Raw genomic sequence first — 14,836 nt, 5'->3', positions numbered from 1 at the left:
ACAAACGAGGCTCTTTTGCCATGCGTGATGGGGTCAACCCCCACGAACGGATTCAACGCCGAGAATCCATGAATGATGCTAGCTAGTCAGTAGAGACGGCGTAAGCAATGTTGGTCCATATCCTTGCCTCTTGAGCATTGGCAAGGTTATCATCGACAGTAAGGTTACTCTATAAATACCCCGAAACACCTCCTGCATGAACTCTTGTTTCCTCAGCCACTCAGCCCTCATCATCAAGCCAAACAAACAGCCGACAATTCACTGAACCAATCAAGTTCACGCCGACAAGTTTCACTCAAAATGATGTTCAAGTCCACCACCGTCGCGGCCCTCCTCTTCGGAGCCGCCATCGCCTCCCCCATCGTCCCTCGTGAGGAGGCCGCCACCCAGACCGCCGAGGCCCCCAAGGCCACCGAGTCTGCCGGAGCCTACGACTGGGCTGAGGGCTGGAAGAAGGCGTACCCCATTCACCAGTCTTGCAACTCTACTCTGCACCGTCAGCTTGCCAACGGTCTCGATGAGGCTGTTCAGCTGGCCACACACGCCAAGGAGCATATCCTGCGCTTCGGTCACAAGTCCGAGTTTGTCCAGAAGTACTTTGGCAACGCTTCGACTTCTCAGCCTATTGGCTGGTATGAGCGTATCATCAACGCCGACAAGACTGGCATGCTCTTCCGCTGCGACGACCCTGACCGCAACTGCGCTACCCAGGACGGTAAGTCACTATAACCTCACATGAGAACATAGCTAACAAAGTACAGAGTGGGCTGGCCACTGGCGAGGTGACAACGCCACTACTGAGACCGTCATCTGCCCTCTCTCTTTCGAGATCCGCCGCAACCTTGACCAGGTTTGCAACCGTGGCTACACCGTTGCTGCCTCCAAGCTCAACACCTTCTGGGCCACTGATCTGATGCACCGCATCCTCCACGTCCCCACCGTCAGCGAGGAGGTCGTCGACCACTTCGCCTCTGCCTACACCGAGGTCACTGCCCTCGCCAAGAAGAACCCCGAGGAGAGCGTCATCGACAGCAACACCCTCCAGTTCTTCGCCATCGACGTCTACGCCTACGACATTGCCGCCCCTGGTGTTGGCTGCACCGGTGAGCCCGTGGAGGAGGAGAAGAAGGAGGCTACTAAGACTACTGGCACTGCTGCCCCCTCTGCTACCAAGGAGGCTCCCAAGGAGTGCCACACTCACGACGACGGTGTTGTCCACTGCTCTTAGGTTTTGACCTAGTCTGGAACTCTGTTCCACTCTTCAACAGTTGACTTCATCTCGCAACCTTTATATAATAGACATTTAGATGATAAATGAGCGATGCCCGCATGAGCATGGCGCACATTGTTTCACTTATGCTTCTCTGATGCAATACGTGATCGTGGAGATTTTGTGCAATATGCGATTTTATGTATGACCAAGGTGAAATAACCAATCTGCCACCCTCTTGGATTCTATGAGAAGAAAATTGGATCATCATCATCAAGCCGTAGCCCCCAATATCAGTTCTCGGTGAACACTCTAAGCCTCAGGCTTCCTAGCATAGACAGCGCAACTACAAACAAGTTAGCACAAACAACATACCACAGACGAGGCCACATACATTGGCCAATAAGCGTGAATCTTGGGGTCGTTCCAATCGCGTCTCAAGTCAGTCAAGAAAACCTCAACCTCCTCACGGCTCCAGCCCAGACCTCTCGTGAAAGGGGCCATGGTCAAAGCTTCGAGGGCAGAGCTGGCATTCTCATTATTCCAAGCACCGAGCTCCTTGAACTTCTTGTCCTTGGGCCAGCGGTTAGACGGCCACTTGAATCGAGTCTCGATAATGTCGACGAAGCCGGCTTCCTTGAGCAGATCCTTGAACTTGGTGGTCCTTTCGAAAGAGCGGTTGAACTTTCCGGCTGCCTCGTCTAGGAGTCTACACCACTTGTACATGGTAGTATCCTCAGTCAGGGTTCCGTCATCGCTGCCCATGATAACGTCTACATCCTGCAGCTCGACATAACCGCCGGGGGCGAGGTTCCTAGTTACGTTAAAACCCAATGGGGAGGTGAGCAGATGGGAGACCTACTTAAAGATCTTTTCCAGATAAGATTGCCAGTTCTGAACGCTAAAGTTCATGAATCTACTGTGGATGTAATCAAAAGGCTCACTGTAGGTCCACTCCTCGTCGATATCGTCAATCTCGAACTGAACGTTGGGGGGGACGCTGGCACTCAGTCAGCAGGGTTCCAGGTTGGACCTAGGTAAGCTCATACAAGCTCGGCTGGATCGGCGAAAGGTCGACGCCAATGACGGTCGCATCGGGGTGCTCGTCACCAAAGTCAATGGCCCAGATACCGGTGCCAGTGCCTACATCAAGGACACGCTTGACCTTTGAGCCAGGGAGGTTAGGCGGGCTCAGACCGAGTTTGTTGTCAAAGGTCAGGAGGCAAAGGTTATGCTGAAGATCTAGTCCGTGTCAGTGAGGAACAGTACTCGTCTAGTTTACGAGGCGCTCTACCCAGTCTTTCGCTTTCCTCGTCATCGTTGGGGAGGTTGTATTCTATAATTCACATGTGAGCAAACATTGTCTCAACCAACAAGCCATGGCGTCGTGGCTATATGCGGGTGTGGGTGTACAACGTACTGCCATCCTTGTACTTATGGTATGTTCTGCCGTTCTCCTGCCTATAGTCGAGAATGGAGCTTCTCAAGCTCTCAGTGGATGACGAGGCATCCTGCTAATCATAAATAACGCATCCTCATAGACAGGGAGGTCTTCGTACCAAGCCAAGAGAAGAGTCAGTATCACTGGCCTTCACGCACTGTTAGCAAGGGTCCATGCAAGGGGGTAACTAGACCAACATCGTCTGCGGGAGCGATAACGGGAGCCCCAACGGTAGTCATGTTGCCAAATCGGGAATACACCTAGGATGGGATATAGTTGGTTCGCCGAATCGTGACAAAGAGTTCGAGAAGGATTGAGGTTCACAAATTAGCTTCCCCTCATTTTACGAAGCAAAAAACGTGTTAATAAATACCGCAAGAGATGTCCCCTCTCTTGTGCAGGTGATCTCCTGATGGCAGGGGTCTTTATCACCAGCTCTCGGGGCCTCGGGGTTTTGGTAGGAGCTCTGATTGGTGGTTCAACTGGCAACGCCCACCTCGCGTAATGCACCCTGGGCCGTTTGCACCTCATGCCGAGGCAAAGAGTAATCATGATTACTCTTTGCTCTTCCATCTTTGATGCTGTATTCTATTACCTTGGTCTGTTCATAATATGGGGATTTCTCCTTTACAGGGACATTAAGGTAGCTGCTCAGCTACTAGCCCTATCCTTAGCAAATCCTCATCAGCGCCTCTCCAATCTATTTAATCATTGTATTCTTGGCATTAGAGAAGGCTTCCTAAGATGATGGTCTAAGGCTTGCTAGAGTTCTCATAAAGTTCCCTCTTACAATATTTATAAGCCTTATGCTAAGGCATCAAGTTTCACATAGGCGCTAGACAGGCTAGTTGGCGAAAAAACGCCTAAGCCTTCATATAAACATTAGTTACGGCAATGTTAGCGAAAATGTATACCTTGAACCAAGCGGCCCTTTGTCAAGCCTGCGCTCAAAGTCACCACATCTCTGGAAAAGCTGGGCCACTGGCGGAGCCAAGCAGAGCTGGAACAGCTTCGAATAACAACACACAGAGTACCTACGATGAAGACGACGAGCCAGTCAAGCGGGAGCGGGTCTATGGTAGAGGTAGGTAATTATTTAGCTAGAGTAGAGAATCAAGGTGAATGATTATTTGGTTGGCCTGAGGATGAACGACATGAAAAATGAAGTTGAGAGCTGGTTCCTAAACATCTAGTTTCATAACCGCAGACATCACTGAATGCCTAACCTATCCCACTCGTCTGTCACCATTACAGACATCACCGAGAAGCCTATCACTCCATCGCCCTCAAGAATTCCTTCGCTCCCAGACTCGGTATGAATACACCTTATTCAAAGCCGTCTAGAGGGAGATGTTGATCTCGTCCGCGTCTCGCTCTGGGCAGGACGTGACTAGACCGTGTACCTCCCAAATTGCCTGCATTCGGTGGTTCAACGCATCACAAACCTTACACCGGTCTGACTCATTTTCTATGATTAAGCGCGTCCTGAAAAAGAAGAGCAAGCCCGGGCATGAAACTCTAACCGCTGCTCTTGGTACTTAAAATCTCCAAGCGCCTGCTCTGTCCCTTCTTTTCTTTTCCTTCACACACAGACCTCAACTTTAAACCCGTCCCGGACCTTCTCAAACATCATCACGATGGAGCGCCCTGCACAGCAAACGACGACGGCTCCCACGGCCGACACTACCTCCGAAATGCCCACCCACACCGTGCCGCAAATGCACGGTATCCTTCCATCTGACTCTACTGGGTCCCGTGAAAGAGATGCCGGGGATAAGAAGAACAAGGTAGAAGAGGCCAGGGCGGACGAAGCTAAGATGGACGAAGCCAAAGCGGACGAAACCAAAGCGGCTGAGGATGCTCGGATGAAGGGATGCTTGGCGGATTCCTGGGAGAGAGTCGAACGAGCTCTTGCCCAAGGTGATGAAAACTTCTTCAGGAAGTATCCCCAGCTCGGTAAATCTTTCTTTCTCCCTTCTTTGCTTTTTCAATGCTGATCTCACTCTAGAAGGTCTTCCTACGGAGGGTTCGTGATACGCTTCCGCGATGTTGAAGATATACGAACAGGATGGCTCCAACTAAGGAGATGTAGAAGAAATTAGGATTTTTTCTTAGACTTAGGCATTAGTCAAAGTAACATCTTCAAAGACTTAGGGATTAATCAATTGGCCGTTGCTTTGTTTCTAAGGCGGACTCGTTACATGCTCGATACTAAACTCCAAAACTCCATTCGCAATACAAACAAACAATCATCTCTAAATCACACCTTCTTGCCCCCTCTAGTTTTGTTGATCTGCGAAATCCTCCTCTACCAGGCGAATACCCTCCAAAATCTTGCCCATGTGTGTCTTCTCAATCAGCTCGCAGTCCTGTCGGATCTTTGACATGAGGACCTTGAGGAATCTAACCGGACTCTTTGTAAATCCCGATGTGTTGACTAACTTTCCCACGCTGGTGCCCGGTGGGATGAAACCATCTGGTCCAAGGGTCACAGAGTCATCTGAAGGGCCCCAAGCCAAACCCAGTGCCTCACACACGTTAACGTACTCGTCAAACGAGGTCAGGTAAAGCTGTCCTGCAAAGAGGTTGAGCTGGACGATGATATCCTCCGGCATGGGTGCATTCTGGACCTTCTTAGAGATCGTATACAACCTCAGGTGATCCAGCGGCTGGAATCCAAGGTTGGTTCGTGGAGCATACAGCCGTAGTGTGACATGTCGAGACGCTTCAATGACCGACAGAAGCTCCTGGGCCTCGAATGGACTGATGATGACGAGGCGCATGTCATCGACCATGCTGTTGCTCGTGAGGATCCACTGGACAGGACGCTGGAAAGAGTCGGAATAGTTCTTCTTCCCGAAGCGAGCCTTGACCGTCGTGGCGAAATCGTGTGTCACCCAGATGTTGCTTGGGAACTCGTTCACATCGAAGCATGCAGCAGCAGAAGTCTGACTGAGAGCCTTGAAGGCGGGCTTGAAGGCAGCACACTCGCCTGGGAACTGGCCGTCGACAATGAACTCACGCAGACCAGAGTGAACACGATGAGTTTCTGGCTCGACGCGGGCCGGCTTCTCGACCTGTCGTTCCTGTTGGGCCTCAGGCGAAAGCTCTCTCTCTTGCTCCTCATTGAGCGAGCTTGTTTGAAGTTCAATGAGACCAAACTCCTCGCAGCGAGAGCGGAACTGTTCGCTCGCACGAGGGCCGACGTGACCGAGGATGGTATCCAGGCTGGCGTCAGATCTTCGTGGGCGATATCGTTGATCAAGACTCTGAGCTTCAGCCTCCATGAACTGCTGGGCCCACGAGAATCTAGTCTTAGCACTTGACACTCCGTCCCAGAAGCCTTGTTGCTCAAAGAATCGGAGGCCTTGGGTGAGCCATAGCGGCATCGCTCGTCGCAGGTCTAGGCAGGTCTCGGTGATGACCCATGAGATAACATCGGATATTGTGATCTGTCCAGACGACGGCTTCTGGCCTCGCTGGAGGAGGATCTTCTGTTCGATCTCGCGTGGAATGCAAAACACCACGGTCTGGCCTTTTCCGAGTTTTCGCATACGCATGCATGCTATAGAAGTGTTAGCAACAGTCAAAAGTAAAGGATTGTTGAGGGCGAATGCATACCTTGAACCAAGCGGTCCTTCGTCAAACCTGCACCCAAAGTCACGACAGCTTGGTAGTTCACGGGGAGCTTCAGATCAGTGCCTCTTGTATGCGCCTCGTCAAGAAAGACTAGGCATTGATCCATCTGATTAGCAAATGGCGAAGTCTGAAGTTCCTCAACCTTTCCGGATCGATCAACGACGATAATATCGTCAAGCTCACTGAAGCAAATGACGGCCTGGGTGTTTTCGTCGTCGTAGCGGCTCAACCATGCTTTGGCAAACTCGATGTTGGTGAGGTCGATGACCTGGGCGCCAACGTCGAGGATAACGCGGGTGTTGGGGCTCATCTTGGACACCATCTCCAGAAGGGTTTGGCTGTCGAAAGTTGCCCCCTTCATCTCTGGGGGCATCAGGGCAATGCCGTTCTCCGGGCGCAGAAGATACTCGAGCACCAGAGCGTTGGTGTGCTTCTGCTCGACGAGGTCCAGTTGCTTGATGGCCATAGGTAGGAGATACCGAGAGTCGTTGGTACCACTGAATCCTGTCGTCGGGTTGGTCTTGATCTTGGCCAGGTCCCATCCAGAAGCTGAAAGCTTATGGGGGAATTCCTTGCACTCTTTCGCAAAGACCAGGCGACAGAGGTAGTAGTCGATAGCAGCCTTGGAATACCGAAGATGGGGGAACACCTCCGTTGTGCTTTGGAGGCGATCCCGAAGATTGATGCCTTCTAGGTGTCTAAAGTGCTCTGGCAGAGTCGGTGCATTCTTGACCCAGACCTGATACTCGAGATCAGCATTGTCAGAGTTGGTCAGCAGATCAAAGGCGGAGTAGAGAGCCTCGTCATCAAGGCCACTGTAGTAGTAGCTCAGGCAGGTTAGCACAATGACTACATCGGGATGACTAAACTCAGATCGAGGCGTCGGGTTATCCTTGGCTCGGTAAGGGACAGCGAGCAGGGTTTTGGTCTCCCTGTGGGGATCGGTGCCGTAATTGACTCTCCATCGCTTTTGCCCAAGAGCAAACGAAAGGATTCCGCCAGACAAGAGTCCACGTAGAAGCAGAATGTGATTCATTGTCGTCTCGCCCCAGAACAGGCTCTGTTCAACCGACTCGACCTCCTCGGGGGAGAGTTCCCACTGGGTGATGTACCGTCGAACCGCTTCCCGGATCTTCGGAGGCTGGTGGGCGATGGGGAATCCGCTCATACCAGTCTCGCAGATGTACTCAGCCACACGGTTGAGAACAGCCTGTTGGGCATCGGGTCTAAGAAGTCGGATCCTTGGAAACCTCTCGACATGTCGATCGTCAAAGTCAATCGACTGAGGAAACTCGAACCTCGACTCGCCACAGAACTTGGCAATCAGCCCCAAGACTTCCTGGACGACGATCCATCGGTCAGGGCTGTGCTCGATCGATCGCTGCTGTCCAAGGGTGTAGATGAGTTCAAACTTGACGCTGAAATTCTCGTCACTCTCGTCGACGATGTCCCTGGAGAACTTGTCAAAGAAGATTCGGGTCTTCATCATCTGCTCTGAAGCTGTGCCGTTCGCGTTAAGCTGACATTCGGGTTCCATCAGCTGGAATGATAAAAGATGCTCAGGCTGGACCATCAAGACTCCGCCTTCCTCCATGCACTTAACCATCAGTCCATGGATCACCCCTGCTCGTAGCGTATCCATGCGAATCTCTCTCGAGAATGGTAGCTGATAAACCGGGCGGTCGAGAAGGCCGGAGAGTTTCGAGACCAGCATCTGATTCATTTGCTTGGCTTGCGGCTTGGCCACGATGACTCGAACGAGCTTCGAACCATCGCCAAGAGCTGAAGAGACGATGGGAACAATGACGGTCGACTTTCCTTCACCCATGTTCAACTGCATCACGGCATTCTGCTTGTCGGGAGGTGCCATCATTTGTTGCGCAATCTGCTCCTGAACCTCTCGGATCATGATCTCACTCTCGCACTCCAGCAGCAGCCATTCAGGATGTTCGTGGGCGTTCCACCCCTTTTGACCGGTGTTTTCGAGTTCCCGGAGCAGATCGACAGGCGAGTCTTGGAATTTGAGGAAGCGTTTCGCCTGCTGAAGAGCGGTGACGGCAAGTGCATACTCGATGATCACGTTCCTCCACTGATCACTTAGTCTCCACCATCGAAGCATTCTGAGCTGCTGCAGGAAGAGTATCGGCGAGACTCTGGGGAGGAAATTTGCCTTCCTGAGGGTAGACAGCACAGTCTTAGGAGCGTTGGTCAAAGCTTGAGATAGTGACGACATGACCGCGCTCAACAAAGAGTCGTAGATAGACTTGACTCGGCTGCCACATTGTTCGAGGTGCTGCTGGAAAAGCGAAGCATGCTTTGAGAGTCTGTCGGCATCCAGCTCATTTTCGACATGATCTCTTAGACTCTCCAAGCTCTGCCTCAACTCCCGCACATAATGATGCTCGTAGACCAGCGTTGTCTTGTTGTCAAGGCTGTCGAGCACCTCGGTCAGCTTCTGACTAGTCTCGGCACTAGTTGTCGTTGTCCGGAGGAGGCCATCCAGCGTAGGATCTTGAATATGGACTAGAATCTGGGCCTCGATAGAGCCTTGAGAAAACAGGTCATCGATGGAGACAAATCCCCGGGTGCTTGTCTTGGGGGTGAATCTCAAGGGTATGGGCCCTGGAACGGGTCTGGCTTCCTTGAAGGGCAGATCATCCAAGCCCGAGACAAAGTTCATCAGATACACCTTGAACATGAGATTCCGGTACCACAGCTTCCACTTGTCCATAAGTGTGTCCATCGCATGCGGGATGTTGATGTATGTTTCAACTTCATCCCCCTTAGGGGCAGTCGGGGTCTCGCAAGGCCACTGTTGTCCAACATGGCGCCTAAACTGTTCAATGGCCCGAGTCTTCGCGTCAGCAAAAGATCTTTGACGTCGCTTAACCGTCGCTTTGAGTGATTCACGCTGCTTCTGCGGGAGGTTGGCGTCGGGGGACTGCTTAAAGGAGATGGATGCATCGGTCGCGATTCTTGTTAGCTCGTTTACCACCGCTTTGTGACCCTTGGACAGATCGTAGGTGGTATCATCAGGCAAAGAAACAGCTGACAAAGTAGGAGATGTAGCAAGCATCAGGAAGGACTGAACGATCTGAGCGTCGTAGTCAGTGGCAAATGACATGGTCGCAATCCAGACCATCAACTCAAACTTGTTGAGCAGGGTGTTGTTGTTCTGAAAGGCATAATGAATCCCACACCAGTCGGAAGAGAGAAATGTCTTGGGGTTTTCAAGCCACCTAGAGTCGTAGTTCAGCTTGGATGTTGGTGCCTCTTGAGTGAACAGACCGATCTGCTCAGTCTCGAGGAGGCCGTACAGGTGAGTCTCCAGGTGGTGTGAGACAGGCTGGAAGCGAGCAGTTTCGTTGTGGTAGATCCGGAATGCCATCTCGCCAGCACGAGTTGCGGGGCGCGACTCCTGTCCCTTGTCTCTTGCCTGGTACTCAACATCGTGTTGGGTGCTGTAAGTCTCGGCACCAAAGCCTGATACCTTGTGTCGCGATGATTGCAGAATCGCCCGGTTGACAAGCTCCATCTCAGCGTGGTTCGGTTCAATAGGCTCAAAATCACCCTTCGGAAAGAGGAAGTCGACGTCTTTAGTCCTCTTCAGAATCTCGTGAACGGCCGTGTAGAAGCGATCGTCCTGAGTGAGACAACTCAACTCAGGATACCAGTCCACAATTTGCATACTCTTCTCACCATAAAATGAGCGAGATGGAGAAATGTCGGCAATGAGACCCAGTCTTTCGTGTGCGATCTTGGTCAATTGAGATGGTGCTCGGACCGATGCGGATGTGAGAATGTCAAGAGCCTGCTCAGTTCCTGTCCGGCCGAGGAAGGGGTCCGGAAGACAGAATGAAGTGAGTGCGTGGATGTAGGCGAGAAAGAGCTTGCTGTCGACCTTGTTGTTGGCGACGAGGCGACCAAGGAGGTTGTCGATTCGATAGGCCTGTACACGCTGTGCAGTTCCGTGAACGACAAATGCATCCACATGTTCGTCGAAGCCATTGGCAACTGACTTCTCAAATCTAACTTCGCCTTCAGGGAGGATCATCAACCTGCTTGGTGGACTATGGTTGCTCCGGAGGATGAGTTTGCTGTTAAATCCAACTAGAGTACCGAGAGATTGGTCTGTATCAATCTGCATTCCACGGTATTGTCGAGAGCTGATGGATGACTCTCCACACTTCAAGACGAAGTCAAGCTGAAGCCGAGGAGCATGCACATCGAGGAGATTAGCTTGCACATCATACAGCATGTGAAGATCCAAGGAAGCCTCCAAGGGACGCAAAATTGTCGCAATGCGTTCACCCAGCTTGCTTGAAGGGGCTAGCAAATACGTCTTGTCATGTCGGCTAAGCCTCCAGCTCGCGCCGTGTCGAGCCAATTTCCAGTTGTCGTCGCTTGCCTCCCAGAAGTTGGCACGTTGTCGAAGCTCGATAACACCGGTGTCGCCATGGTGCCAGTGTGCATAATCCTCGACAAACATGTGAGGGAGTACTCCCTTGAAGGTTCTCGATGGTACCAGATCTAGAGTTGAGCCATCCTTCTCCATGCGCACGACGAGATCCTGTTTCCATCTACCCCCAGGAATATCCTGCATCCCAAAGTGTACTGAGTGGCCCTGAATGGGTCTGGTTGCGCAGAACTGCATGCCTGGGAGTGTACTAGGCATGACATCCAGGGACAGAGATCCAAAGAGTCTGTTGTAGTCGGTGTGCAGCTCAAACTCTCGGGGTAGACGCGATAAAGGAAGACCGTTGACCAACAACTCTCCTGTGAGGATACTAAAGTGTACCCCGATGCGGGAAGAGGTTGTCTCGAGCCAGTAGCAGGTGGATGGGGTCATAGTCCATTCACTGTCGGCGACAAAGGCGGGCCACGATCGATGGATAGCGATGTCGAGACATGAGTTTCCGTTCTTAACGATGTCGCGGATCAGGACTGGACGAGCGCGATGTAGAGTATACATCCATCTGTTATACAGGATGTCGAGGACAACGTCTTCTGTCGTATCCTTGATCTTCGAATTGTTGCAGATGCCGATAGAGGCCTCGAGCAGGATGGATGCTTCTTGCGAATCAGCCAGAATCTTGGGCAGGTATCTATCATCCACGTCGAACGTGTCAGCGCAGATCAAGGCAATCTTGAAGGCAGTCTCCAGAAACTCCTGTCGCTGGGCGTCGTCGGTGGTCTCTTGCACTCTCGACATCAGTCGGCACAGCCACTTGTACGATATCTTTCGACACTGGGCGAGCAAACCAAGGAGCGGCTTCGACAAATGTTCAGCCCCGATCGACAGAAGTCGAGATGTCAGGAACGTAAAGCACCACAGTGACGTATGCGACTCCCAGTTCTCATGAACCCGGGACACGCACTGGGTCAGGCTTGCCAACATCTGCGAGCCGAACTGCGGGTCCGACAGTCTCGTGTGGGTGCACCGGGTGACGGTCGACAGGGCGTTCGGTCCAGCTTGTAGACTCATCTGAAGCAGGAAAGTAGCAGTCTCGCCTTTGTTGAAGTCTATCGAGGGCATGGCAAGCTGTGTGAGAACATTCATCCACTGAATACGGTACCCGATTGGCAGGGCAGCCAAAGCCTTGTATTCGCCCAACGACATGTAGCTTGGGCAGTCCGACAGACTCGAGATGACTGTGTTGGGTGTCTGACCGTTCGGCTGGTCCCAGGGGCGCTTGAGAAAGGTTTGCAAGACCTGCGCACGGGGAGGAACCTTGAACGTGCACAGGTCCACGAGGTCGTAGGATGGACTGAAGGTGGACAAAAAGGCATGTCGCTCTTCATCGAAATACTGGAAGATGAGGCCGTTCTTAACACACACCTCGGATTCCGTGGTATGGGCAATGCGCTTGGATCGTCGATGGGTAACAGCATGTGGCTTGGCTTCCGACAAGAGATGGATTCGACCTTGCAAGCCAGATTGTCGAAATCCAGCCAGTGCTCGATATGTCCTCAGCGGGTGAGCAGATCGGGGTCGAACGGTCTGTGAAGGCTTGCATCCCAGGACATCGTCGACAAGATAGATTGTCGCATCCCGCCACTCGGCGAATTCCTGGGGAACAGCCAGCTCAAATACGACAGCCTGCGCCTGGAGGTGTCTGTTCGGCAAGGGCCACTCGTATACCTCGATTTCCAGGTTCTTAGCATCTCTCAAGGCACTGCACTTGCGACAGTGGGCTGCGACATGTTCCATGTGGTAGTCGACCTCGACCTTTTCGCAGGATCGCTGCTCATGCTGTCGCATCAATCTGTCGTGTTCCTCTCGTAGTTTGGCAAACTCTACCAGCTTGGCGCGCTTCTGTGCCTCGGCTTGGTTTTCGATCTGAGACTTGAGGTGCTTAAGCTTGGCAGACTGCTCAAAGTACTGCACCGGGAACGATAGTCTCTCGCCATAAGAGCGAAAGACAGAAGGCCTGTCCTTTAAGGAGAGTTCTTGTCGCTTCTTGACGTAGGTCTCGACGCGATGGAGTCTGGCCATGTCCTCCATAGACGCCACCAAGAGCACTTGCCACACCTGTGCCGGCACCTCCGGGTCGTATTCTCGCAACATGGGGATGGCGTGAAGGGCTGCCTTGTCTATTGCAACCCATAGTTCGCTGATAGCAAGGAGCATTCGTGATATACCTTCGGGGCGTGTCTTGTACCAGCGTACAGCTGCTGAATGGTACCGCTGGAGCAACAACTTCAGGTCTCGACATGCAGTATCATCTCCGATGTGTTTCTCTAACCAGGGGCCGAGATGTGTTGCCACCCATAATTCGACCATGGCAAGGTTGTAGAGCAAGTGCTCATTGCTGCTGAGTACATGGGCTGGTGGCAGGTGATCCGGGTCGGGGGCTGGAACGTAAGACGTCGGAATAAAGCCAGAGGAGCCGCTCTCTCTACGTCTTTGAGGGAGTGTGGCAAGGAAGTCGTCCATCGGCGGAAGAGACAGGTCGATGTTGTCTTTCATGTCGACTCTGGACACTGATTCTAGGTTAAGGGGGGTCTCGGACCGGTCACGGATTCGGTGCCACCTCTGTGCAAGGCATTCGGACGTGTCCGACACGACCTTCTCGATGGTTTCCAGCCAGGGTCCTTGTCCTGGGTTCTCGAGCTTGCAAAGCCGGCCCGATACCTTGGTTATCATGGTGTGAAGGGCATAGGTTGGTGTGGATGGATGGTCCGCCGCGTCGAGGACTTGAGCCATCAGGTACACCATGAAATCCTTGTAGGTGCGATCGGAGTCATCGGATTGTCGGCTCATAGTCAGCTGCAGGGCAACACGGATGAGAAGCCATACAGCAGATCGTCTCCATGGGAGTCTACTCTGTCGCCAAGAGATCTCTTGTCGGGTATTCTTGCAAATGCCCTGAACGCTGACGTGCTTGCCGACTGCTGCAAGGATGCTCGTCAGAAGTTCCGTGACGATTCGAGGATTTGTCGAATCACGCTCCTCGGTGTGATCCTGTCCAGCTTTTCGGGCTGTTGGCCTTGTGTCGGGTGCTGTCTGGAAGCTCATCTTGACCAACGTCTTTATCAAGGCAGACTGGAAACCTTCGTCCTGGAAGTCGTTGAGGGACATTTCGGTAGCCGTTGCTGGGAAGCGACGGACAAGACGTCCTCGTGTTGATGTGACGGCTTCATTTGTCGGGGACAGCTCAAAAGTTTCAAAGCAAACTGTCGGGCCTGTCCGTCGGATGAGGATACCTGCATTCTGCGCGGCGACGTGAAACGCAGCAACAGAGTCTGAAATTGTTGTGAGCGAATCTCGTGGGAGGGGGCTCAGATGACACGTACCGCTAACGGAGAGATCTTGAAGAACTTTTCGAAGTCCATCTTCGTCCAGGGATCCGTAGTTGTCGGACGACATCTGCATCATCTCCAGCATAGAGATGCAACTGCGAGTGGCGACCTGATCGGCTGGACGTGACTCGTCGAGGAAGCGCTGGAGCGAACGCAGCACAAAGGAAATGAGGGCGGCGGCATTTGAAGCAGAGTCATCTTCGTGACCTGGTAGCTTTTGGGGTAGGAAGATGTGGTGAAAGAGATAATCGAACGCTTCGCTCTGGATGGGTGCCATGGTGGCGACGAGGCTGCGGGAACGCAGATGTGGGCAATGGGTCGATGCGGTAAGAGGGCGAGAATGAAGAATGAAGAAATGGCGGTAGGGAGGAAGAGGAAGATGGAGGAGACGGAAGAGAAGAAGAATTCGTTGTTTTCATTCGGGCGAGAGGTCAAAGTTCCGGCGTGCAAAGTGAGTGACCGTTTGACTCTGCCGTCAGTCACTGCGAGGTTGAACTTTGGCTGGCAATCAACTGGACCGGTGAGATCAGTTGCCCCCACGCAGCAACCACGTTGACTTCAGCCTTGCAGCAGGTTATGGAGTGAACGTCTTCGGCCAATCAGGCTCTAAACCAGGCTGCATAATGCCTCACAGGTTCCCATTTCTCGCCTATCTTTCATCGAGGTCGCGAGGTGACAATTAATCCGGCCTCCAGTATGACTTGCAGGAATTGAACGGTGAATGCCGGAGCAAGGACGGATAC

General features: G+C 52.5%; 4 protein-coding genes across 4 annotated transcripts; 2 read left to right on the top strand and 2 right to left on the bottom strand.

The window, feature by feature from the left end:
* Positions 1–315: 315 nt before the first annotated feature.
* On the top strand, positions 316–1,108 carry NECHADRAFT_18806 (uncharacterized protein; the record flags this gene model as incomplete). The annotated part of the gene is made up of 2 exons (XM_003042602.1): positions 316–715; positions 762–1,108. Coding segments are annotated over 2 exons (747 nt in total), but the record flags the coding sequence as incomplete, so codon positions are not given.
* A 414-nt stretch (positions 1,109–1,522) lies between these two features.
* NECHADRAFT_81086 (uncharacterized protein) lies at positions 1,523–2,890 on the bottom strand (the record flags this gene model as incomplete). Its single annotated transcript, XM_003042513.1, has 8 exons — positions 1,523–1,556; positions 1,605–2,024; positions 2,073–2,210; positions 2,260–2,452; positions 2,505–2,546; positions 2,631–2,724; positions 2,770–2,808; positions 2,849–2,890. The coding sequence occupies 8 exons, from the start codon at positions 2,888–2,890 to the stop codon at positions 1,523–1,525; spliced, it is 1,002 nt and encodes a 333-aa protein (XP_003042559.1).
* Positions 2,891–3,557: 667 nt separating this feature from the next.
* Positions 3,558–4,685, top strand: NECHADRAFT_81085 (uncharacterized protein; the record flags this gene model as incomplete). The annotated part of the gene is made up of 4 exons (XM_003042601.1): positions 3,558–3,735; positions 3,906–3,964; positions 4,244–4,607; positions 4,660–4,685. 4 exons carry the CDS (start codon positions 3,558–3,560, stop codon positions 4,683–4,685), a joined length of 627 nt encoding a protein of 208 aa, XP_003042647.1.
* A 245-nt stretch (positions 4,686–4,930) lies between these two features.
* NECHADRAFT_94047 (uncharacterized protein) lies at positions 4,931–14,370 on the bottom strand (the record flags this gene model as incomplete). The annotated part of the gene is made up of 4 exons (XM_003042512.1): positions 4,931–6,216; positions 6,273–8,443; positions 8,519–11,700; positions 12,130–14,370. 4 exons carry the CDS (start codon positions 14,368–14,370, stop codon positions 4,931–4,933), a joined length of 8,880 nt encoding a protein of 2,959 aa, XP_003042558.1.
* Between the last annotated feature and the right edge of the window lie 466 nt (positions 14,371–14,836).

Source organism: Fusarium vanettenii (genome assembly GCF_000151355.1).
Source record: "Fusarium vanettenii 77-13-4 chromosome 6 genomic scaffold NECHAsca_33_chr6_1_0, whole genome shotgun sequence".
NCBI lineage: Eukaryota > Fungi > Ascomycota > Sordariomycetes > Hypocreales > Nectriaceae > Fusarium > Fusarium vanettenii.
This window is presented reverse-complemented; position numbering and strand designations above follow the sequence as displayed.